General features: G+C 52.6%; 5 protein-coding genes across 5 annotated transcripts; 3 read left to right on the top strand and 2 right to left on the bottom strand.

Annotated features, from left to right (window-relative positions):
* Positions 1 to 496: 496 nt before the first annotated feature.
* On the bottom strand, positions 497 to 2,002 carry J4E88_009714 (uncharacterized protein; the record flags this gene model as incomplete). The annotated part of the gene is made up of 3 exons (XM_049403313.1): positions 497 to 610; positions 657 to 1,544; positions 1,598 to 2,002. The coding sequence occupies 3 exons, from the start codon at positions 2,000 to 2,002 to the stop codon at positions 497 to 499; spliced, it is 1,407 nt and encodes a 468-aa protein (XP_049251087.1).
* Positions 2,003 to 6,870: 4,868 nt separating this feature from the next.
* On the top strand, positions 6,871 to 9,653 carry J4E88_009713 (uncharacterized protein; the record flags this gene model as incomplete). Its single annotated transcript, XM_049403312.1, has 4 exons — positions 6,871 to 8,098; positions 8,160 to 8,472; positions 8,590 to 9,415; positions 9,507 to 9,653. The coding sequence occupies 4 exons, from the start codon at positions 6,871 to 6,873 to the stop codon at positions 9,651 to 9,653; spliced, it is 2,514 nt and encodes an 837-aa protein (XP_049251086.1).
* An 8,131-nt stretch (positions 9,654 to 17,784) lies between these two features.
* On the bottom strand, positions 17,785 to 18,998 carry J4E88_009712 (uncharacterized protein; the record flags this gene model as incomplete). The annotated part of the gene is made up of 2 exons (XM_049403311.1): positions 17,785 to 18,920; positions 18,974 to 18,998. 2 exons carry the CDS (start codon positions 18,996 to 18,998, stop codon positions 17,785 to 17,787), a joined length of 1,161 nt encoding a protein of 386 aa, XP_049251085.1.
* A 314-nt stretch (positions 18,999 to 19,312) lies between these two features.
* Positions 19,313 to 21,832, top strand: DBP7 (ATP-dependent RNA helicase dbp7; the record flags this gene model as incomplete). Its single annotated transcript, XM_049403310.1, has 1 exon — positions 19,313 to 21,832. The coding sequence occupies one exon, from the start codon at positions 19,313 to 19,315 to the stop codon at positions 21,830 to 21,832; it is 2,520 nt and encodes an 839-aa protein (XP_049251084.1).
* Positions 21,833 to 22,495: 663 nt separating this feature from the next.
* J4E88_009710 (uncharacterized protein) lies at positions 22,496 to 23,454 on the top strand (the record flags this gene model as incomplete). Its single annotated transcript, XM_049403309.1, has 2 exons — positions 22,496 to 23,287; positions 23,359 to 23,454. 2 exons carry the CDS (start codon positions 22,496 to 22,498, stop codon positions 23,452 to 23,454), a joined length of 888 nt encoding a protein of 295 aa, XP_049251083.1.
* Positions 23,455 to 23,908: the final 454 nt, after the last annotated feature.

The following is a 23,908-nucleotide window of genomic DNA, read 5'->3' as shown; positions in this document are numbered from 1 at the left end:
GAAAAAAGATACTAGATGAGACTGCGATCATCAAGCTGGTAATTAGTATTAGGCTTGCAGGTGCTGTACGGTTTTGTGAACTCTACACCAATGTTTGCTGGAGGTGAATAACGTCTTTGAGGCCAACAATATCCACTTGCTAGAAGACGTGAATTTCTACACGACGTTTCATAGCACTAGAAAGGCGCTAGTGGGCACCCAGACATCTGTGGCATTCGACACAAACTCGAGAGGCGTGTTCATACGATCGGATACGATATGTGCTAACAGCAATCTAGCAGCCTTAAGGGGTACTTTAGTAAACCTAGTGTTACTGAAATTGGGGTCGACAATGTTACACATGTTCAAGGATCGCCGACGGCATGTGAAATGAAGTTGAGCAGTCTTCATTGTGTAGGATCTTTCTGGTCTGTACTAGAATACCATCGATCATCTCTCGCAAGGAGATCAAGGCTTCAACATGTTGGTAATGCTTGACTTCTCCGTGCCAAGTCATCTATTTCGGGTAGTCCTTGACGTGGTAGCTCTTGAGCTTGACGAACTGATCGAAGCCGAACTTGCTCAGCGTCTGGCCTCGCCCAGAGTCCTTCCACCCAACCCACGCCAGATCCTGAGTCGGTTAGTAAAGTGTCCTGCGTAGTCCTAGAATAACTTACTGGTGCGGGGTAGTCGCATCGGTTTACGAAGACTGTGCCAGCCTCGACGTCATCGGCAAGCTCATGACCCTTGTTCACATCTTTGGTCCATATGCTAGCCGTCAGTCCGAATTGGCTGTCGTTCATCAATTTGATTGCTTCTGCGTCATTCTTGACCTTCATGACCGGGATAACAGGACCGAAAGTTTCCTCTGTCATTACGGTCATGTCATGCGTGACATTCGTCAAGAGTGTCGGAGCCACATAGTTGCCATCTGCAGGTGGGTTCTTGAAACTGGCGTTGTCTGGGGTAGCGTTCTTGGCACCCTTCTCCAGAGCATCCTTAACGTGCGACTGGATAGTCTCTGCTGATCGCTTTGAGACTACTGGGCCAACATGTGTGCTTTTGTCGAATGGATCTCCAAGCTTGTAACCGCTGAGTACGTCTTGAAGCGCTGATACGAATTCATCATGTATCTTTTCATCGACATATACCCTCTCAACACTGCAGCAACTCTGGCCAGAGTTGAAGACAGCGCCGTCTACAAGTTCTTCCGCGGCCCATTTGACGTCAACATCGGAGCGTACATATGCAGGATCTTTGCCTCCAAGCTCAAGACCCACTCGTAGCGGTACGCGGTCATTTGCAGCCTGCTGAACCGCAAGACCATTGGCCACCGATCCAGTGAAGCAAACCAGCTGGATCTTGGGCGAGCGCGCGATCGACTCAATCTGGACGATGGAGCCGCTGTGGAAGATTTGAAGCACACCATCAGGCAATCCGGCTTCCTTGAAAATCTCCTGGATCTGCTCGGCACTGGTAGGCGTTTGTGGGGATGGCTTCAGGATGACCGAGTTGCCGGCGAGCAGGGCAGGTACTAGCGAGTTGATGAGGGTCAGATACGGGTACTGCAGGTAAGTCAGCATGTGCCGACCAAAAATAGCTTATGGCCTGCACGCACGTTCCATGGAAACAAGATCAAGACGGGCCCAAGCGGGACTTTCTTGATGTAGCGCTTGAAACCTTTCTCCGCCTCGCCTGGAGTATCTTGAAGTGTCTCGTCACTAATCTTTAGTAGATATTCGCCGCGCATCACGGCTGTAGTAACTTCTTTGGCAGTGTACGCGATAGGACGGCCCATCTGCTCAGTGATCTCCTTGCCCAGCACATCCTGGCGGTCGTTGAGCAATTTCAGAGCTTTCTTGACAATCTCTTTCCTTTCAGCGAGCGATGTGCGTCGATAGGACTCGAACGCAGTGGCGGCTGTTTCAGGCAAAGATTGGAGGTCTGCATCTGAAAGGCCATTGCGCGTGACAACTGGCTTGTTCGTAATGGGAGAGATGGTCGTGATCTTCTCCAGCGACATGATGGCGTGTGTCTGGTATGTAGTTTATTTGGATAAATCGAGATGGAGACGCACGGCGTGTCGATTCAGTGGCGTCTTGGGAGCAGTTAATTTTGAGTTGAGGCTTTGCCCGCAGTCGCATCGGAGATGACGTATGACAGCGCTAACGCTAGCCCGTGCACGTCCCATTATAGTGGAGGCCTCTCATGGCTTCACGCCGAATAACGGACTTGGTTGTCCGCTATCGACAAACACCATGGCATGCTCTCCAGAAAGTCAACTTGAACATACAACATCATTATGAAGCATGCTCGACGCGCGAGATGCTCGAAAGACGCGTCGAACAACATTAATTCGTCGCGTTGGTCGCCAGCATCGACGCGCCGACGCTATCCACGCAAGCCTGGTAATATTCAATCGCACGCGGACCTCCTATCTTGTGCAATCGGGTGTGTTCATAGCTAAAGTCGAAATACTGGAGTGCAGATAGTGCAAATTCGGGCCTTTTCTGATCACCTCACTAACATGTAGCCGATGTGTACGGAAGCGATCAAGCATCGCCGCGTGCCGTTCAATACAGTGCAATCATATTCGATGGCCGCCGCGCCCTCATTACTTGAAGAGAACAGCATATTGGTGCGGCGTCGCCGATTCGCTAACGTTGCCAAATTATGAGAGTGCCACCCACGCAGTGTGGAGATAAGAGCTACAAGACTTCGGCAGGTGTACCGGCGGTATCCTCTCGCTGGAGGCAAGGTCTACAGAGCCGGTCCCGCACCCACCACGTAACGTCCCGAGCGACTTGTAAGACTGTGGCACCTAGGTATGCTGCCCTTCCGGGCCAGGAATGCCGTTACCTGCGCCTTCACGACTCATCTTGACTAATTACCTCCACCTTCCATCTTTCAGCATTCTACTGTGGTCAGACCTTCGCAGGAGAAAGCAGCCGGGGAGATGTAAGAGAAGAGCCACCTCCCCATCCCAGTCCTGGTAAACAGCACATCTGCTCGACAGAGTTCACCCTAAAGGCCCATGCAAGTGACACGAGGTTCCATTCCGTATCGAAAGTTGAATTGACACTGGGAGTGTCCTGACCGTTCTGGGCTCGCCGGCAGTGGTGGCGAGTTTGGCTCCAACTTTGAGCGTCAGCATGGACTGCAGAAGATCATAGGTCGTACATGGTTCTACTAACGGTGCGTAGCTTGGCGGCATGGCCGGCCCTCGCTTGCGCTCATCAATCAACTCCACGCGTTGCATGCGGCGGCGGCGTCAAGAGCTGCGCATGCAATATCTAGATGTCACCAAAGCCAGCCCAATTCGGAGCTGGGGAGCCGTCGTGCCTTGCGTATCTACCCTTCCTGCTCCACACTGCATGTGTATGGTGGCCTACAGGAACGAGGTATTGAGCTCAGGCTGGACAGTCCCTTACAGAGTATCGTCCAGTGACTCGGTCTTGGGGCACAGACTTACAGTGGGGAACATGATAGGGCTCTCCACTCTTCCCTGTAACTTGCCAACCTACGCCCCTCCAGATGATCCGCGGATGTCGATCCGGACTTTCGATGAGAAGGCTGTCAGCACGAAGATCTGGACTTTGTTGAGTCACTTCTAGGTTGCCACTATCCGAGCCACCTGGACCCTTCTTCAGCCCTGAATGTCAAAGTGACAGCGAAAACACGATCCGACGATGTACACGGTGCCGGCATGACTAACGTTGACTGAAAGTGTCTAACACGAAGTCGGCAATATAGCTAAGTCGAAGTTTGCGACTTTCAATCCACTAATATTCACTGCCTTCATGACCGTCTGTAACAGCTTGGCCTTTTGATCACTGTCGAGCTTTGGCCCTTCAATCTGTCCCTGGAGTTACAGGGCTGCTGGAAACAGTATTTAAATGATCCGATACAGTTGCTCCAGGTCTTTGTAGATACAGACTGGGCGCCGGACCGGTTTCCTCACACCAGGCGGGTACGCGACACTTATAACGGTTTGTCATAAGACCCACAGCATACCACCTGTTAGACGCGATGAGCCCAGTACACCGTAAATCATCGGGGCTGATCACCTGACCTTCATTAAAATTATGGATATGAGCAGGCATATTTCGATCGGTAGTAGATGAGCTGTCAAACTCTTGTTCTGCTGAACCCTAAGTATGGTACCATTTCCTGGCTATTAGTGGGCGGGAGGAGCTTTGTGAAAGACGGTCGTCTAATATTGCTTGGCTGTACATGCGAATTGCCTCATCTTCGGTGGCTGATCTGGTATTTCGAAACGTTACAGAGACTACAGCAATCATGGTGAAAGTCCCCTGAGCTATTCTAGTTGCTACATGCAGACTCTCTAGGTTCCGGATCCGACCTAGTAACGAGAACCTTGATTTCGACTTGGACCTTGACTGAAAGAGCTTACTTCGTCCAGGATGAATGCAGGCCAAGTCTTCAATAAAACGCTTCTAAGCCACCATGAAGAGCGGCACATATTTGGAATGCGGAGCGATCCGCTGGCTCCGTAGCGTTGTAGAGCAGATAGGGGATGCCTAATCAGCAAGCGTTGTCGCCCAGTGACGATTGTGGAGATCTTTCAGCTGGATGTTGACCACGAGACATCGTACAGGCAGTTGTGGGTGAGCTAGTCAGGTTCAACGCAGTCTCGCTGTAGCAGAACGCCCTCGTTACCAAACTATAGACACCCGCTCTAGCTAACAACTAGGGCGGAGTAGACCGTACCGTGGGAGCAATCGGCGCATAGCACACGTTTTTAGCATCGCTGGCGCCACTCGCTTCGGAGAGCCGTTGTACATGCCAGGTAATTCCGCGTGTAATGTTATAAGACAACGTGTTATAGACGAGAAAATTGTGCACACCAGGTCGACTCCGGCTTTGTCTTGGCAGGTATATATCTGCGTGCTGCAGGTGGTAAACCTGGCTCGTTCATGTTTATGAAGAGATACATAATATGCATTGCCGAAGTGAATGAGGATAGACTGTCATGCGCAGACTGTCTGGGTATCCAGCGCCGACGTAAGCTAGCTTTTTGCGTGACGATTTAGTCATCAATTCTTTCGTCAGAGCTGGAAAGTGGGACCTGGAAAATACAACGTTTCAAGCGTCTGAAGTGCATCTCCGCGTTCTCTGATTTCGCGTAATTCACGTCTCCCCATGGCGACAGGTTATGAAAGGAGGGAAGGTGATCAGCGCAGGCCCCAACAGATTTCGGATTATTCGCTGGGGTGCAGATGACCGGCAGGACAGCGGGTAGCGCTGGATGTCAGGATGCATCGCGAGCCAGGGGACGCGTATTGGGGCTGCGACTAGGAAATGGCTGTCCCGCGATGGTCGCGTAGAAGGGAGTCTAGGCGATGGAGACTGCCAGGTCCCGTGCTGTCAGCGGCTCGCCTGCTAACGCACTGCTGCACGGGCGGCGGTCGCCAATCATGGCCCTGGCACCCTGTTCTGATCGCTCAGCAACGGGAAACGGGCGAAGGTGTGGTAGCAGGTGGGTCCTGGGCACGGGCAGGTACCCCAAGGTACTTGTTGAGCCGGCATCGGTACGCCGCCTCTCTTAACACGACGCCATATAGGGTCGGGATGGCACCGATCAACCAATATGGTTTTTGATTACGAGTCTAACCTGCGGCGATGCCTCTGGGATGTAGCCGTAAAAGTCCGCGGCAACGAAAATCCAGCGGCGTTCGTGGACTGTGCTCAACGTGGAATGTTGGTGTGCAGCGAAACCCTGGCCGCGCAGGGGTGAATTGCTCGAACTAGAGATGGAGGAACGGAAGGCGAGTTAGACTCGAAGGCGCACGCACCCATGAACATGCGTGCCCTGTTGCCCATCTCGTTTGCAGCATGTGGCCAGAGACGTCTCTAACGCGCGATGCAGCTGGTCCCGGAGAAAGGACCTGGCTGTCCATGCCGATTCGGTATCCTCACCCTGCACCTCAGGCACTGGACAGTTCTGTGTTATAGCCCACTGCGTCCACTAAGGTTGAGCTTGGAGGCCGAGACAGTACCTAACAACCGAGTGCTATATGGTACCCCAGGCGCACAGCAGTGGTCAAAAGACGGCCTTTGGACAACTGACCTGCATATCTTTTTGACGTCCCTCGACGACATAACCTTGGAATTCCAGCCCTGTGCTGACTTCTCTCAGCCTTGTTGCCAGCTCTTCGCCCTTCGCCACCCCTTGGACAATCTGAACTCCGACTTTACCGTCACTTCCTGCGTAACTGACACTTCCCGATCTATCCTCGAGTGGTGGAATTGTAGTGGAGACGGACGCTAGAACGCAGTTATGCTTTCCACGAATCTCCATCAATACCCCTCGGCGTTCAGCCACCTCCCCGCGCCGAACATGGTCGAACATCAACATCATCATCTCGCTGCCCAGCACATGGGGCAGTCACCACTCGACAACCTCGCGCACACATCACAATACGCAGCCCTACAATTTCATCAGAACCGGCATGTGCTGCCAAACGGAAAGGGACTTGTCAAGCCTCATCGGTTACCGTACGCCAGTGGTCCTATAGCGCCTCGACACCAGCGAGAGATGCTCCATGAGCGGTCGGGACGAGGTAACTCAACGTCCGGACCAGTGCGACGCAGGATCAGCCGAGCCTGTGATCAGTGTAACCAGTTGCGAACGAAGTGCGATGGTAGACAATCTGTAGGTCCTTTCCCAGGCTCTGGATTTCTAAATCAATATGCTAACGGTATGAGTAGTGTGCGCATTGCATAGGTACGTTTTGATGTTATGGAGAGCTCGGCAACGGATGAACCGAGATGAGAACCATCTGCTTAGGCGACCAAAAGTTACTTTTGTAGCGTCTGCTAGAGGCTCTTAGCTACGGGGCTAAAACTGCCGTTCACTTTCCATCACCCATGTACTACCCCTCTGACAGCTTGGCTAACACAGTGTCAGAATTTGGATTGACGTGCGAGTACATACGTGAGCGCAAGAAACGCGGAAAGGCATCGCGGAAGGATCTTGCCCAACAGCAGGCTGCGACCGCCGCCGGAGGCACTGGTGCGCCGAAGTCAGAGGATTCCAGCACCCCGCAATCGTCGGAGAAAGCTACCGAGTCTGTTCACGGCAATAGTCCCAAGCTTCCTGAAGGCCAACGATCTCTGCCTGAGCTACCTGGTCGATCGGCCAGTATTGCGACAACACGACCCGAGATGGATACCGCGTCGATGTATCAGAACAGGACGATGAGCATGGGTGCAATCGACACTATGCCAGAATCTGATATGCACCATCAAATGACCGAGAGCATGCAATCCATGCACCCCATGCAGCCGCCCCGATTACAGACTCAAGGGCTGTCTATGCACAACCCCATGCCCGAGTACACGTCGATGGAGGAGTACCACCAGAGCCTTACCTATCAGTCACCACTTCAAATGATGCAGCCTGGAATGCAGCCCGTTGTACCTTCGCACGGCCATGGGATGGAGTACTCTGATAGCCCCTACAGTATGATGAGCCCACAAAGCGCACATACACAAGCACCCACGAATACCTTCAGGATGCCCGAAGAGGCATCCAACATGGGTTACATGCCTCAATCACCAGTTGATGGATCGCCTGGTTGGATGCTGCCTTCACCTTCTACAACGATGTACTCTGGCGCACAACATCAGAATCCCTCTCAGCAGTTGAGATACCCTGTTCTGCAGCCGTTAGTACCACATCTCGCAAATGTCATGCCGATTTCACTAGCTTGCGACTTACTAGAGCTCTATTTCCAGAGTTCATCAACTGCGTTTATGCAACCAGTCTCCCCTTACGTACTAGGCTACGTCTTCCGAAAGCGCTCTTTCCTCCGCACCAACAACCCCCGCGTGTGCAGTCCAGCACTGCTGGCAAGTATGCTCTGGATTGGCTGCTTGACAAGCGAATCTCCATATCTTTCCTCATCGCCATCTGCGCGGAGCCAATTATCGGAGAAACTCATCAACCTAACCATCAGTCTCTTGAAGCCTCTTGTGCATCAACATCCAGGTGGTTCCGATGCCAGTCCGACGGCTTTCAACGGCGTCGGGCCGATCAATGGTGTCACCATGGGTGGTTTTGGTATGCCCGCACAAGATTCCGACATAGGTTTGCGTAAGTTACCAACCCATGTTCAGTTTTGCGTAGTTTCCTTCACTAACACGACTACAAACAGCGGGAGCACCAGGAGGCCTTGACGACGTAGCAACCTACATGCACTTGGCCATAGTGATCTCGGCCAGCGAGTACAAGGCTGCATCACTCCGCTGGTGGAACGCCGCCTGGTCACTGGCTAGGGAGCTTAAACTTGGCAAGGAAGTGCCTGTGACACCGCCTCCCGAGCCGAATGACGAAGATGCACCTGGAGACCTTGATGCGGAACACATGGGCGCAGGATACCCAACCAGTCAACACACATCCATGGACTTCACAGAAGAGCAAAGGGAAGAGCGCAGACGTATATGGTGGCTGCTGTTCACTGTTGATCGGTAAGCCATCCGATCTTTGTCAACCGTGACACTCGCAGCATGGCATTGCTCGACTTCTGCCGACGTTCTTGCGCATCCATCAGATCTGCCCTCCAACACACGCTGATCGCTCAACAGCCACCTAGCGTTATGCTACAACCGACCGTTGTCTTTATTAGACGTCGAATGTTCGGGCCTGCTGCAGCCACTTGACGATAACGTATGGCAATCTGGCGAATTCTTCGAGGACTCCGCTCAATCGTTTTCAGATTCCACACTTCATCGACGATCTCGAGGGCCTGCCTTTGAGTGCACCGGACACTCCATTTTCGGATTTTTCCTTCCTTTGATGACCATCCTTGGGGAGATTACCGATCTATATCATGCGCGCAACCACCCTCGTTTTGGGACGAAGACCGACTGGGATCACCACGCGCTCGAGATCAGTCAACAGCTGGTGGTATATGGGCAGTCACTCCAAGAGCTACGAAATCGCGCAGTGAACGAGGCCAACGCTGAACGCGAACCATCACACCCCGACACACCATCCGGGCGGTCTGTCAACTCTACTATGTCCAGGGCGCAAGAGTCATTGATGCATGCTAAGATTGTGGAGGCGTATGGTACGCATCTCATGCACACGCTTCACATCCTGCTCAATGGTAAATGGGATCCTATCTCGCTACTTGATGACAACGACCTCTGGATATCTTCGCAAAGTTTCGTCGATGCAACCGGTCATGCGGTATCAGCCGCCGAAGCATTGAATGAGATTCTGGAATACGATCCGGACCTAAGCTTCATGCCGTTTTTCTTCGGCATCTACCTCCTGCAAGGAAGTTTCCTGCTACTGCTCATAGCCGACAAGCTGCAAGGAGATGCAAGTCCGAACATCGTGCGAGCATGCGAAGTGATAGTCCGCGCGCATGAAGCATGCATCGTCACCCTCAATACCGAATATCAGGTAAGTGGCGCTACCAGCCCGTCATTCTTACCTCAACCTTTGCCGGCCCCACCGCTCTGCCAAGATCAGTAATCATGCTAACACCTCACAGCGAAATTTCCGCAAAGTCATGCGTTCTGCTTTGCAGCAAGTGCGCGGCCGCGGCATGGACGAACACGCCCAACTTGCGCAACAGCGTCGGCGCGAAATGTTGAGTCTCTATCGTTGGAGCGGCGACGGCACAGGGCTCGCACTCTGAGCCGCGTTTGAGCCTCGCTTGGCCGACCCTTGTCATCCCGGAACCATAACACCGCCTTTCGCAACAGTACAACAATACACGCCCTGTTACTTCCCTAAGGGGAGGTCAGGATTCCTTTCGCTCGGCTGCGACTCGTTGTACATTTGGAATCATTTTGGGCCGCCACTTGGCTCACCTTTCGTACATTACTAGCATTACCCTATACCCTGACATCACTATGTTTTCCGTCTTGTCGATGTTACTTTCCTTTGCTCCGGCGCGGGCCAGTGGCTATGTGGCTGCCGCCTAGCTTCATCAGGGCTGATGCCCACGATTAGTGCGATGTACGATTTCACGTATACTGGTTTTCGGCGTTATACCATAATGTGTTTGCCCCTTGAGATATTGGTGTGCGGACTGGCGGCGCGATCGTTGCGAGGGCGTTCTGGTACCAAACTTTATGCACGCCATCCTGGTGCACATGTTTCCTCAAGTATTGTGCGTCATATTTCGAAAAGCGCAAAGTCCTTCGCGTGTTTTTGTCTGTAGCGTCGGGTACAATTACTCCGAGACATGATATCGCCCTGTACATGTACGGAAGTTCCCTTCGTCTCCTTACTTCGGTTCTAGTACACAGTGGAGAATAGTGGGTAGTCAATAAGTTAGCGCAATAGCTACGCCTCGCGTATACACGCAACTAAACAATCCTGACTTAACAGCCCTTTACCAACTTACAGGCCAAATAGAGCCACCTAGGAGATCACACAAGTACAGAGCAAGCCCTGTGCCGTGCCAACAGCGAGTCAGTGGAATCGCTACTATGATCGCTTGTTCTGGTCACTGTGTAGGGCCAACCACATATTGAATACATTGTCTCATGATGCTATAGCCAGGTTCGATGTTTCAAAAGTACACCCCTGCGTTCCGCGAGCCCCAAGCTTCCTCTGCAGGGCTTTCGACTGGATCAAGGACCTGAACACGACTAGATACTGCTTCGAGCATGACACCTACGCTAGTTAGAATTGGAAGTGGAGGAGTTGAATCATGGCCATGGAGGTTGGTGGGCTGCACGTGTTGTTGTGCTGACTACCGTGCCACCCAAAGCCTATTGGCCAGTCAAGGTAGAATGTGATGCCATGGCTGCGTGGCGATACTCTGGGACAAGAGTGTTTGGCTGCCGGCGCTTCAACTGAGTATACCAAACATAGGTGACCCTGGTCAGGTCAAGGATTTGCAGAAAGTTGTGCGAGACCACATGTGGTACCTGGCGAGCGATGCCGGTACTTGGGCACCCAATGCGTTCTTGCCCTCCCGCTACCAAACCTTAGCTTTGCCATGCGGCCCTTCCTCGTCTTAGTATACCAGCGTTCGGCTTCCCGGTCCACGACCCTACCCGGTGGAACGTCAATAATCTCCGGCACGAGGGCGTGTCTTTACCAGTACCAAAGATCTATCGCATGCACGTTCAAAGCCCTAGTTAGAACAACGACAGAAAGTTCGCCAGCTGCGAAGTATGGGAACGCTGCTGCAGACTGGTAAGACATGAGACTATTCAGGATATCAACGCGATTGGATAGGAATAAGTCACTTCCCTCGCAGGCAAGTGTCACTAAGGCAGAGGGTGCGGAGAGCATACACCGAAGCTACATTAAGGTATGCAAGGAGTATTGCCCTGATATGCACCCCAGATCTGTTGAGCTGTGTTGGAACGCGTTGTTGGTCAAAATTGTCTAGGGAGCCTGGAACTCGCCGGGTCAGTGACCGCCTGCATCTCCCGAAACGCCCTGCTGCTTGAGCCCATGTAAGCAAACGCCCATCTTATGTAGACCGGAGAAGGGCATCGAACTCTGGAATAAGATGATCGGCTACAGTACAGTCAGATGCCCGGCTTGGGCTCGTGAGCCGATGCGATAGTCACAGCTGATGAAAAGATCTTGTAGCGTGGGGAGCACATTAACAGTAGTGGGTTGTGAAGACGTAATTCACCATCATCAGCATGCTAATATTTGTGCAAGTGGTGGTGTGAACAAGATTGTCCAAGCCGCCTTAACACCTCAACTAAGAAGTTGTGAATGCCCTCAACTCTACGATTCCAAAACGAGAGTCATATGACATGCACGCTGCAAGCCCCCTTCATTACAGGTAGACCTCAGCGCCGGAGCCCCTCCCTACTCTCCGCTACATCTGTGCATGACCCAGTACAAAGGAACAGCAAATCCAGGGCATAAGGAGACAAATCACGGTGACACTGCAGTCCTTCACGGTAGTGCTGCGTGTAATACCGAATCAATTTGGCCACCCCATCTCCACGTCTGCACCATGTGGCCAGGGCGAGCGCCACCTTCTCAACCTGCTTCTCCACATTTTAGGGCTTCTATGGAAGCTGCGACATATTGAGGGGCTCATCTAAAGAGATGAACAGAAAGGAGAACGTCTACGAAGGGCAGAAAGACCCCACACGCCGCACTGTGCACTACCGTACGAGTTCGCATGCGGAGAATACTGAGACAATGTCAAAGCGCATGGTACGCGCCCTGCGGGCCATGGGGGCTGCGTCTGCCGCGTGGTGACGTTGGACAATCAACGTGGATACCCAAAGTTCGGAATGCGGTGAGCAAGCAATGGCTCACTGGCTACTCGGTGTTCAAAGAGTCAGCCACGATCCGGAATTGCGGCCTGCTCTGAGAGAACGGGTCATTCTCTGACAGATCGTCGCGAGCCGTTGCGGCAACGGGCAACTGGAACCGGTTTTTGGATGTCAGGACCTCGAGTCTGCTATGGCCCTTGGAGCTATCCTAGTATGTTCTTGGCGTGCGCTCTTGGGCGATGTCGGCTGGCGAAGTGGTTCGGACATGCACGCTCTAGGTCGGTCAGATGGCGTGCGGCTGGCGTGAGGCTTGCAGGCGCTGCGCCAAATCCGTGCTGTTCTGTCTTTGAGAGATTACTGAGCTCCGTCGACCCTGACCGGAATGAGACGACATGCGATGGTGGCTAAGATCGAACCACGCGGTGGAGTACGAGACGCACGCGATGGCAACGTAGAGCGCTTCCACCAGCTCGCCACAAGTAGAAGCGACCGACACGATCGACGCTTCAGGATGTGGGGAACATGGTAGGTAGGGGTTGCAGCAGCTCGGGCACATGGGTACCCCTTCACTGGTTGCAGCTCGGTTGTACCCACAAGTACTCCTCGACGCTTGCGTGCTTCGCTGTCATTTGTTTAGATCTCGGTAATCAGCGGGCAGGGATGACCATTAAGGCAATGGCAAGGATGTGAACAGTGGACGGGCGACCGTTTTGGCTGCCGTCAGCTTTTAGCCTGATAGCGGGTCGACTTGGTCTTGGTACAGGAAGCGGGCGTCAGCCACATGGATATATTGACCTATGGTATAGATGCCTTGCCAGGTCGAACAGATTCGATCCCAGACCCTAGCATGGCGTAACGTTGAGGTAAGCGACGTCAAAGTTACTGCTGATGACCGATGAAGGTCTTGGCTATGTGGAGGGTCGTCCCGAGGAAGGCTGCTTACAGACAGCATGCCGTAAGAAGGAGTGTCACAACGGTGTAACCGCACTTTGGCGAGAAGCAGGGCCCTTCACAAGGTTATTGATCTTCACGTGTCAGCCTCACGCTGGGACTCTGTCTGAAGGAGTCATAATCCGTGTCGAGAGTTCGAGACCCACATGCCGTTGCGTTCGGCGTCACCGGGGCTAGGTTCGCTGTGTCTTGATAGAGTTCAGCCCCAGAGTCCGTCTCGATGTCTTTGCCAGTCAGAGCTCGAAACCAGTCTCGGAGCCCGCAGTTACAAGACCAGATCACGCAGTCATTCCGTTAGCACACCGAGTGCTCGAGGCTGGTTCCAAAAGCAGTTACCAAGGCTGCGTTGGCAGAAGGCGAAAGCCGTTTCAGGTCAAGCGACTGCGTGCATGCAGTTCAAGACTACTAACTATTCGTAAATGCACGAGGAGAACAGCGGCACGGCCCTAGCACCTGCAGAAAGTTCCTCTTTCCGAAAAACTGGACGGCTGGCAGTTGTCGCTAATGCGAAGTAGACGCCAACAATCACCCGATGTCGTCTTTTATTGACGAAAATATTTTTACAACCAATCATCACCTCCAGAGCCAATAATTGGGTTGATAATGGTTGCATGGCTTTGGCCTGGAGCTCTCGGAACCGGGAGCCACATCTGGACTTCCGACCGGCCATGTTCGACTAGACTGGAGCTGCTGTAGATGCGCGGGATCGCGATGCAAGCGTCGTGTATACTTACGCGACATCGTAAACTTCGCTTCGCGCGTCTCCTCAATGGAATTTCCCGTCTATAGGCCAAAGGCTCTTGTTCACGTGCTGCGTCCTAGTTATCATACCGAGATGTTTGTGAAAAGGGAATCAGTGTTGAAAGATCGACAAGTAGTTCGGGATTGTACCCTGTGCTGAACGGCATCCTAGCAGCATCGGGAGCTCACCCGCCCGGCCAGCAGCGGGCGGCATGGCATAAGCCGAGCGCCTTAATGCGATTGTCTCGAACGCAAGATCCAGCCCCAAATCGAGCCCAAGGCCTTCGGGAAGACGTATACGCACATCTATAATCGGCAGGGCGAGGCTATAACAACAAACTGTTATCATGATGAACGTGAGGACGGGTCAGCCGTGGACGAATATGTCCTCCGTTATACTCTCGACCAAAACGGATCTCCACATACCGACGGCAGCCTGCGGATACCTATAGGTACTCGTAACTACTCATAGCTACCTGCAAGGTGTTGTCAGGCACCCCTGAATAGACTGTAACAAGTGGACAGGTTCGTGGACCGTCGGCCCTGGCGTCCTGGAGCAATTAAGGCCTTCGAGAAGCTTTCCGAAACCAGGCTATCCTTCAGAATTGGTATTATCATAGCAAAGAGCTATTAAGCTGCCCGTTGCGCTTTTGGCCTTTGTCTTGAAATGTGGGGTATGCAATACAAGCAGGGTTTCCGGCAATATTCCCCAGGTCCGCCAAGGTGATATCGTGGTATAGATTGTACACGAAAACTGTCCAGGTCAACAGGCGCGCTGAGCTCGCAGCCCCACACAGCATTATGACGTTTTCCCGAAGGTCGCACAGCTGGAGACATTCGCGGCTTCTGCGAAATTTAACAGGCCCAAAAGTTTGACGCTTGGTGAAGTTCACGGCGATAGCAGGGCCGACTCTTCAGCGCTGTTTGAAGCTTGTAAGGGGTAAGCTTCACGAGCTTAGCCGCGATCTTCCGGGAGCAGGCTGCGGCGACGAAGCGGAATGTGGAGAAGCTTGATCTCAATCGTGTTGGAATGCATCTTGGCATCTAACGTATCGCTACGTGCCGAGCATGGACATGCCAATTTCTGAATATCGGTCGAGCAGCTGCAAAAGAATTCCAGGGACAACCACACGCCTTGCTGCATCTACTCCGGGCTGACGAGACTGCGATATAGTTCTGTACTATATTCTCACGCATCTTCCCGTACCCTGATGCGCTTATTGCATGCCCCTATCAAGGCACAAAACACTAGACTCGGATCAGTCTCTCAAGAACGCAACGTGTCTTATACGAATCTTGAAATACGGAGTATAGGGGTATATGTGAGGTTGTGAATATAGTACTGCACGAGCTACCAACATTCGTGCGACCGCTGGTATGCAGAACAATCAGGAGGTGATTTAGATGAAGGGCCTTCGACGCGTCTCGGGCCGAATGGTGAATAAAGGATGCCGCAGGTTACGTCTGGCGGCACACCGATGTGTGAAAAGGCTACTGCATCGTGCTCGACGGAAATGGTGCGTACGAAATTCGTGTTCTCTTATGTCACAAGTGGGTCAGCATGGATTGCATCTGGCGCTCGATAGTTGGAAGCCACCGCAGATGTCGACAACGCACTCACATTGATGGGTGTGTTGGAAACTGGACGTGGTCGCGATGGGACCTTGGAAGAGCTTGAAGCTTGGGCCGTGTGCTCTCATGACGTATTCGGACCACTCAGCCTCCAGGGCTCATGGACCATCTCCCTCACGTGCGTTTCGTCTATCTTCCTTTCCAACTCATCTTTACGGAGTGCTGAAAAAATCCAGCCATTCAACCCAAGTTGCGCGGGTCCATTAGATCGCACCCGCCTTCTGCATGTAAGGAGTGAACTGTCCAGCGCATGAATGCGTTGAGGACGTGGGAAAGTCGAGTCTCATGGTCAACACACACAAACGTCGCATTATTCCGGGGCGCACGATGAGTCCTTCAGAAAGCGAGATGATTTCATCGAGATTGGTACGTAGATCCTGAGCACGGGGAGGCCACTGCCTTCATCCATCGATGGGATACAGCATCCATTGGTATTGGCGTGTTTTCGAGCCACCTCTTTTTTTCCTTTCAACCTGAACCCTTCCTACTCTTCTAGGCCAATTGATTTCTGTTCCAAGGTTTCCGTCATACATCGCGTCTCCCACATCATTCTCAACGGATCTTACCAGCCCACCCATTGGCCGCATCATCATCTCCACAATCCGCACATGTCGAACGCCATCCTCAACATCGAAGACCTATCCCCACTCGCATGAGGGTCACCAGAGCATCTCTTACACATATATCACTCCTCTGACAATCTCCGTCGCATTACTCAAATCTCCCAACACCCATGAGGGACGCCACAACACCATTTTCCACCAATCGGTAAGCCACACGGCAACCACACCAAGCCACATGTCACCAAAATTAGCAAGCATTGCTCCCACTACCTTCTGGAAAGAGCTTGGAAGCATGCAGGAACGATCCTTGATGAGCGGTGCAGGCGCTTAGGGAGATGTTGGTGGTGGTGTAGCAGGCTTGTGTGTGGATTTGCGGACCGTGGCGATCTACAGCTTTGACGATGCTGCGCGCGCGATATGTACGATGAGATTATGTTGGTGGTAGACGGACGGACGGACGGGTAGAGGCGAAAGGAGGGATTGCGATGGCTTGCAGACTGCAGTCGCGGAGATGGACCGGTTCTTGGTAAAGTGAGTATTTGCAGCAGATGACTGGCTGGAAGCTTAAACGGACGTTTGGAAGAACAGGTTTTTCTCTTCAGCAACGCGATATGACGATTGTCGGAAGCAGCTGAGATGCAGAGTGCCCACCATCTTCGTGAGCGGGCCTGTAGACTTCATCCTGTGCTGTCTGCATACAGTTAAGCTTTAACAGATGACAGGTTTTTGCTGAACCTTGGTTGCTTGACACAAATGTTCTGCTTCCCATTTTTGCATACTGTACAGATTCCTGCGGCTATATAGCGGCTATACTGTCGTCTCTTCCTCAGCCTCGTACCTTGGTCGACACTGACGTCTTGATCCCATAAACCTAGTAGTTGCTGCTTGTAAGCTTAGAATTACTGCATAGGAGACGAGGACGAAGCTGAACACATGACATTCTTGTACATTTCTATTAGTCTCCCAATTTCGCATCATGGTCACGGTATTCTACGCGACAATGCCATGGGACTTACCATGTTGTTCCAAGTAGCAAGATCTGCGCGTGTTATCTCAACAGCTTGCAGTTTCAATGTTTGGCCAACTTGCATGGCTATCGATACAGAGGTAGTCACGTAGAGATTGTTTGATCCCCTTGATGTCTTAGAGTCATAGAAGCCATGTGTCCCGACCGCACCTCAAACGAATTATCTGCAGGTCCTCTTACCCTCCTCCATTAAGTATAATTCAAGTAGTGAAACGTAAACCAAGACTGGCGACGCCAGCGATAGAGTTAGTTAGATGTGAGGGTCGAGCAACATATGCAGAATACTGAATGAGTTTACCTTAAGACATGACCTATTGTCGATTTTAAGTGCATGGGGTCTTTTTCACAAAGATTCAGCATGTGCCAAAGGTGCGCAGTCAGTGTGTTTAGTAGTATCTGCCTTGCAGCAACACGGAAAGAAACAGCTCGGGTAGTCGGGAGTTATGATAGAATCGAGGTGCAAGAGAAATGAATGAATATGCCATTGCATAGGATGTGGTGAAAGATTGTCGATTCAAGAAACTTTCTGAGGTGGTCTAGCATTAGGTCGCGCTTGAGTGATGCAGCGCGTTTCCAGTCATGGTAGACACCATCACTCTGAATCAGAAATAGCCCTTAATTGCCATGATAGTCTATGTCTATGAGACACTCTCATCTCATTGGGTCCAGAACGATGTTATCGATCAAGCGCACAGGTACCTGTCGACCATCAGAGTCCAGCTGGCCTAAATCTTCACCCTCTTGCGGCTCCTCGACTGGCAGCATCTTCACTGCACCACTGAGTATGGCGCCTTTCGAATCATCGATTTGGTCAATCTCTTCCATGGTATCAGGGTCTGCAAGGCTGATGTAGTCGACCTCAAACTTGGCGCGTTTGCTAGGCTCCATCTGTTCTTGCTCTAGCAACGTCATGTTACCATGGTCGAAAGCAGGCCAGAGGACGTCGTTCCGCAACCTCATGCCATTTTTGTACTGTAGTTCTGCTTTGCGAAGCGCTTGGTTGAGGACGATGCCAACGCTGCGACGGCGTGCGCCGAGATAGACATTGCGAGAAGAAAGTGCAAGTCCGTCTGACTCCCTCGAGGTAGGAATGATACGCAAAGCCGTGTCCAGGTGGAAGTCCTGAATCAGACGCTTGATGACGCGAGTTTGCTGGACATCTTTCTGCCCAAAGTAGACGCGATCTGGCGCGCAGATATTGAAGAGCTTCATGCACACTGTTGCTACGCCTCGGAAGAAGACTGGCCTTGACGCACCTTCGAGGAGCTGGCCAAGCGGACGCATCTCGATGAAGCTTCCCACGCCTGGTATACTGCTATCCGGCGGTAGTGTTGGGTACATGGTCTTTGTGGTCGGTGCGAACACAGCCGTCACGCGGCCTTGGTTTGCGCTCGCCAGCTCCTGGTTCAGCTGTTCCAAGACTCGCATGTCTGCCTCCCATGTCTTCGGGTACGAGGCAAGATCCTCATTCAGTCCAAACTGTGTAGGGTTCACATAGATGGTGACGAAGACGTCGGTGTTCTCGGCAGCTGCGTGTCGCATGAGCGAGACATGGCCCTCGTGCAGGGCGCCCATCGTCGGAACAAGGCCGACTGTGCGGCTGTTGAAGCGCAGGTCTCGGCGGAAGTCACGTAAGGGCGCGACATCGCGGAATATTTGGGTTGCGGATGTGGAGGGCGAGGTATTGCGCAGTGATGGACTGGTGGACAGGCATCGGATGCCATTGCCGATAGGAGCTTGCAGTGGACGCGCAAAGCTCCTGACCAAGCATCTTCGTACTATAGGCACTGCACACGATTAGTCAGGGTAGTCAATGGCGTGTGTTGAGTAGTATATTTACCAGCTGCGAAACGGAGGGAAGCCATTGCGGAGAGTTGCGGAAGTGTCGCGGACAGAGCTCTGCCTTAGCTATCGCGTCGCGCAAAAATGGGGAAGAAGCGAGGATGTCTCCCTCGCAACTCGAAAGCGAACAAAGCACGAAGAGTCAGCGTGGAGGCAGCCATGGTGATCAAGTTGAGAAAGGTCAAGACGACTCGTTTCTGCGCTGAAGGTCCCATCATGGAGGGAGTGCCCGTCTGAGCCTAGTGCCCCACTAAAAAGATCCCAGGCTCGAGATTTCCATCTCTTTCGCACCAGCACCCCGCCAGATCTGCCACTACACGCGACGATATACGACACCATGGCTGACGATGGCATGCTCCTCAACTTCTCCATACCGGACAGCGGCATATTATCGAAGCCCTCATTCAAAGGCGGCAACTGGAAGGAGCGGCTCACTGCGAAGAAGGCGGCGCAGAACTGGCACACCAAGGCTACGGCACGACTGAACGGCGAGAAGGTACCGAAACAGGTGGTCGACAATGCGACAAATGTAAACCGCATAGAACTAGGCCCGAGGAAGGCACGTGTGGAGAAGAGCCCAGAATTCCCCGATTCCGGTGACAGACCAGTAAAGCGAGCGCGCGTGAGCGGAGACTTCAGGCCAAGGACGACGGAGAAGACAGACGATGTCAACTTCAGACCCCAATCGAATCCGAACCCGAACCCCGCGCAAAGACCAAGCGAGCAGAACAATGCGCCAAAGGGTGGGAAGCAGGTCATTTCCTCGCTGTTCACCTACAATCCCACATCCAAGACGAAGCCCGAAGCGAACGAACGCCGCGAAGACGATGCGCCCGTAGAACCCTCGAACGCACCACTCAGTAGCGAGCTGGACACCTTCACATCCCTTGGCATGTCCACGACCATTGCGGCGCATTTGCTGAAGAAGATGGAATTGAAGGCACCGACAGCGATTCAGAAGGCTGCCGTCACACAACTCATCAAAGACGATTCGGACGCGTTCATACAGGCCGAGACCGGTTCGGGAAAAACCCTGGCATATCTGCTACCTATCGTACAGCGACTCATGGAGCTCTCTGCGAACATGAGGAAGCGCAAAGTCGACGAAAGCGTGCAGAGAAACTCGGGTCTTTTTGCCATCATTCTTGCACCGACACGCGAGTTGAGCAAGCAAATCGAGCATGTGTTAGAGAAGCTTCTAGGCTGCGCGCATTGGCTTGTGGCTACAACAGTCATTGGTGGTGAGAAGAAGAAGTCTGAGAAGGCACGGTTACGCAAGGGCATCAACATACTCGTCGCGACACCTGGTCGATTGGTCGACCATCTGGAAAACACAGAAGCTTTGGATGTCAGCAATGTCAGGTGGCTCGTTCTGGATGAAGGTGATCGGCTCATGGAGCTTGGTTTTGAGCAGGAGATCCAAAAGATCGTAGGAGCATTGAATCTACGAATGCGCGCGAGGAAAGACGAGAAGTCAAGAATACCAGGCCTGCCAGAAAAGCGCACAACGGTACTCTGCTCCGCAACCATGAAAATGGACGTGGAGAGACTTGGGCAGATAAGTCTGAAAGATGCAGTACACATTCGAGCCGATCCGTCAGAAAAGGGACCAGAAACAAGCGAGCCAGGAAGTGGCCATTCATTCTCTGCTCCAGCGCAATTGAAGCAGTCTTACGCCGTAGTGGCACCGAAGCTCAGATTGGTATCATTGATAGCCTATCTGAAACGAGCTTTCGCGCGGAAGGGATCCGTGATGAAGGCTATCGTCTTTATCTCGTGTGCCGACTCTGTCGACTTTCACTTTGACATGCTCACCAGCGAAATCGAAGGGATCACCGAGACAAAGAAGAAGGAAGACGTACAAGAAGAGGAGGAGGGCGACAAGGTCGAGGAAGCCGTTGATGACGCAGAAAAGAAGCCAAAGAAGACCAAAGCGATAACACAGGCAGACCCCACCAAGCTCACAGTAACAGGTGCGGAGTCACCCGTACTTTCTGCAAAGACGCACGCAGTCACAGCATACCGTCTCCACGGTTCATTACAACAAGCCGTGAGAACTTCGACACTTGCTCAATTCACAAAGAACAAAAACCCCTCGGTTCTTATCGCTACAGATGTCGCATCCCGTGGTCTCGATCTTCCGAACGTCGATCTTGTTATTGAGTTTGATCCTGCCTTCGCCCGAGAAGACCATTTGCATCGAATCGGTCGTACCGCGCGTGCAGGTCGCGACGGACGAGCATGCATCTTCCTAATGCCCGGAACTGAAGAAGGCTACGTCGAGATCCTAAAATCAGACAGAAAAGACCTAGAAGCTGGAGTACATGTCGTGCGTCAAGATGCCGATGACATCCTCAACCGAGGATTGGTAACCAGCGGAGTCATGGAAAAGAACGCCTACATGGACAAAGCAACCGACCTCCAGCTCGCCATTGAGCGCTGGGCTCTAGCATCCCCTGCTCGTCTGGAAGCTGCTCGACGAGCCTTCCAAAGCCACATTCGCGCCTACGCAACCCACGTTGCAGATGAACGCCAATACTTTGATATCAAATCGATGCACTTGGGTCACTTGGCTAAAGCATTTGCTCTCCGCGAACGACCATCTGGAATGAAGATTCCGGGACAACGAACAGGTGCTGGACGAAACGATAAGACACCTGCTAGGGTGCGCGGTGGTCCGAAGGTGGATCTGGCCAGTCGCAAGGCTGATACGGGCACATCGAAGAGGGCGGTCGTGGATCTGGATCTTCCCGAGGGCGCGGATACGGATGAGGCGGCGAAGATGAGGAAGGCGGTTCGTGCGAAGGAGAAGTTTATGCGTCATGCGGGTATGGCGAGCGAGTTCAACTTGGGTTGAACATACTTATATCGTAATGAATTGCCAGCCTTGTGGTACATCCCTCTATGAAAGCGTTCCATCATTTCTCAAATATCCTGTTGAATTCCTTAAATGGGGTCGAGGTCGCAAGCAAGTCTGCCTGTGAAGTATCTGGGTGCGCTTTTGCACAAAGAGGCTAGACTGCGTCGTGTTGAGATTGTGCCATGTACAGGTCTCGATATCTGCTGGATGATACCTAGGTATAGCCTCTATGTGGGAACGCACCTGCCCGGATGCCCAGGTGCCCATGGTGAGCACCTCTGAGACTAGGCCTGATTGGTACTACCGAGGCCCATCGAGCGCCATCATGTGACATCATCAGCCAACCCAGGCCAATGCGCCTAATCCACCGCATGCGACGCGCCGCCATCGCCGAAGCATAGATCATAAAGCAAGATAACAAGATTGTGGTCGCAGCGAAGACATGCCGGAACCCGACCGGAAAGTAGGTCAAACAATTCTGAGCGAGATGAGCTGTGTTCCGTTCCAACTCCAATCAAGTTATCCCTTGCAAGCCACATGCCCAGGTATCGTCTAGGCCTCCAGCCGTGTGCATCACTAGATGACCATACGTGACATGGCCGCTGGTGACGTGCTGCGCAGCGCGAACTCGGGACCGTATTTCTTCCATTTGTTAAGAGAATGAGTTTCGGTATCAGCATTGGAGATGTGCTCAAGCTGTGTGAGCTAGCTGGTAGAGTCTACAAGAACTGTCTGTTTTCCCCGCCACCCCGTAGCTCTCATCGTGCTGACTTCAACACAGGTCGCGACTGCTCCGGCGAATACAAAGATCTTACATCGCAAGCACGAACGTTAACGAACCTACTCGAGGACATTCAAGACAAGTACGACAAGATACCCGAGAGCAAGCGGCAGCAGCTCATCGACGCGTACGAACCGTGTATCGAAGTGCTCGAAGAGCTAGATAAGCTGGTGCTGCACTACAATGGGCTCGACACGAAAACAAAACGCGCTTGGGACCGGCTCAAGTACGACCCTGAGAAGTCGCGAAACATACGAGAGCGCCTCATCGCGAGCGTATCGATGCTCAATTCCTTCTATACATCCCTGATACACGATAGCCAGGTTCTTATCCTAGAGGCTTTGGAGAGGTTGGAGAAGGACTACAAAGGCGGTCATCGCGAAGAAAGCATTGCTTCCATCGGGAGACTCACGTCTGGAGGCACAGCCGACGATGACGACGATGACGAGGAGGCGTGGAGCCAGATTCTCCGCGACCTCGAAGATGTGGGAGTATCACAACAGCAGGCTCTAAGCTACCGGGATGTCATCGTAGACTGGCTTGTCACAGCTGTCAACGAAGGGAGGCTTTTGGAGGAGCGGCCAGAGCATGATGGTCTAGCAACTATGTCTTCGGATCTCGGGACCACTCTTCCTGAATTTGACTTCGATCAACGACCGCATAGTGTTGATGTGCCAGCGATCGTCTCACCTGCGTACCGGGGCTCATACAGTCCTCCCACGGCGCTGCCTCTGGCGTCTAGCCCGCCAATAACGCAAAGGCAGCAGATCTATCTGACCCCTTCAGCAACTTCTCGAGCACATTCGACTACCTCCTTGCAAGCGTCCCAAACTGCTGAGTTGGAGGCATCATCGCTCTACGCGGAGCCACACCCAGCGTCCCAGCCTACTACTCCCATGGGCTCCAACAGCCATGCGATCAGACGCGTTCCCGTTCAACCCCCAAAAGCTACGGTTCCTGTCACGCCCACGTACAGTATCCCAATCGTAGCGCCTACTTCCCCGACTGGTTCCTCTTTACCAGAGCCTTCTTTTACAGCTAACATGGGAATGTCCGGTGCACCTCGGACGTATGATGAGAAAGAAACATTAGTTACGGTGGACCTCGAGTGGAACGCACAACAAATAGTTGCCGCGTGGACTCGGGGTGACTTTGTCACTGCAGAGAAGCTTCTTGAAGACCAGCTGGCAGCTGTCGAACGGGGACGAACATCTAGGTCTGGGACCCAGCCCGACCGACGTATTCTTAGGCATCTACTTGGAGTTTGTGCCTCCTACACTGGGAAATACGCC

Source organism: Alternaria novae-zelandiae (genome assembly GCF_023758075.1).
Source record: "Alternaria novae-zelandiae strain BMP 2774 chromosome Unknown scaffold_25, whole genome shotgun sequence".
NCBI classification, from domain to species: domain Eukaryota; kingdom Fungi; phylum Ascomycota; class Dothideomycetes; order Pleosporales; family Pleosporaceae; genus Alternaria; species Alternaria novae-zelandiae.
Note: the sequence above shows the minus strand (reverse complement) of the source record. Positions and strands in the feature narration are given on the sequence as shown.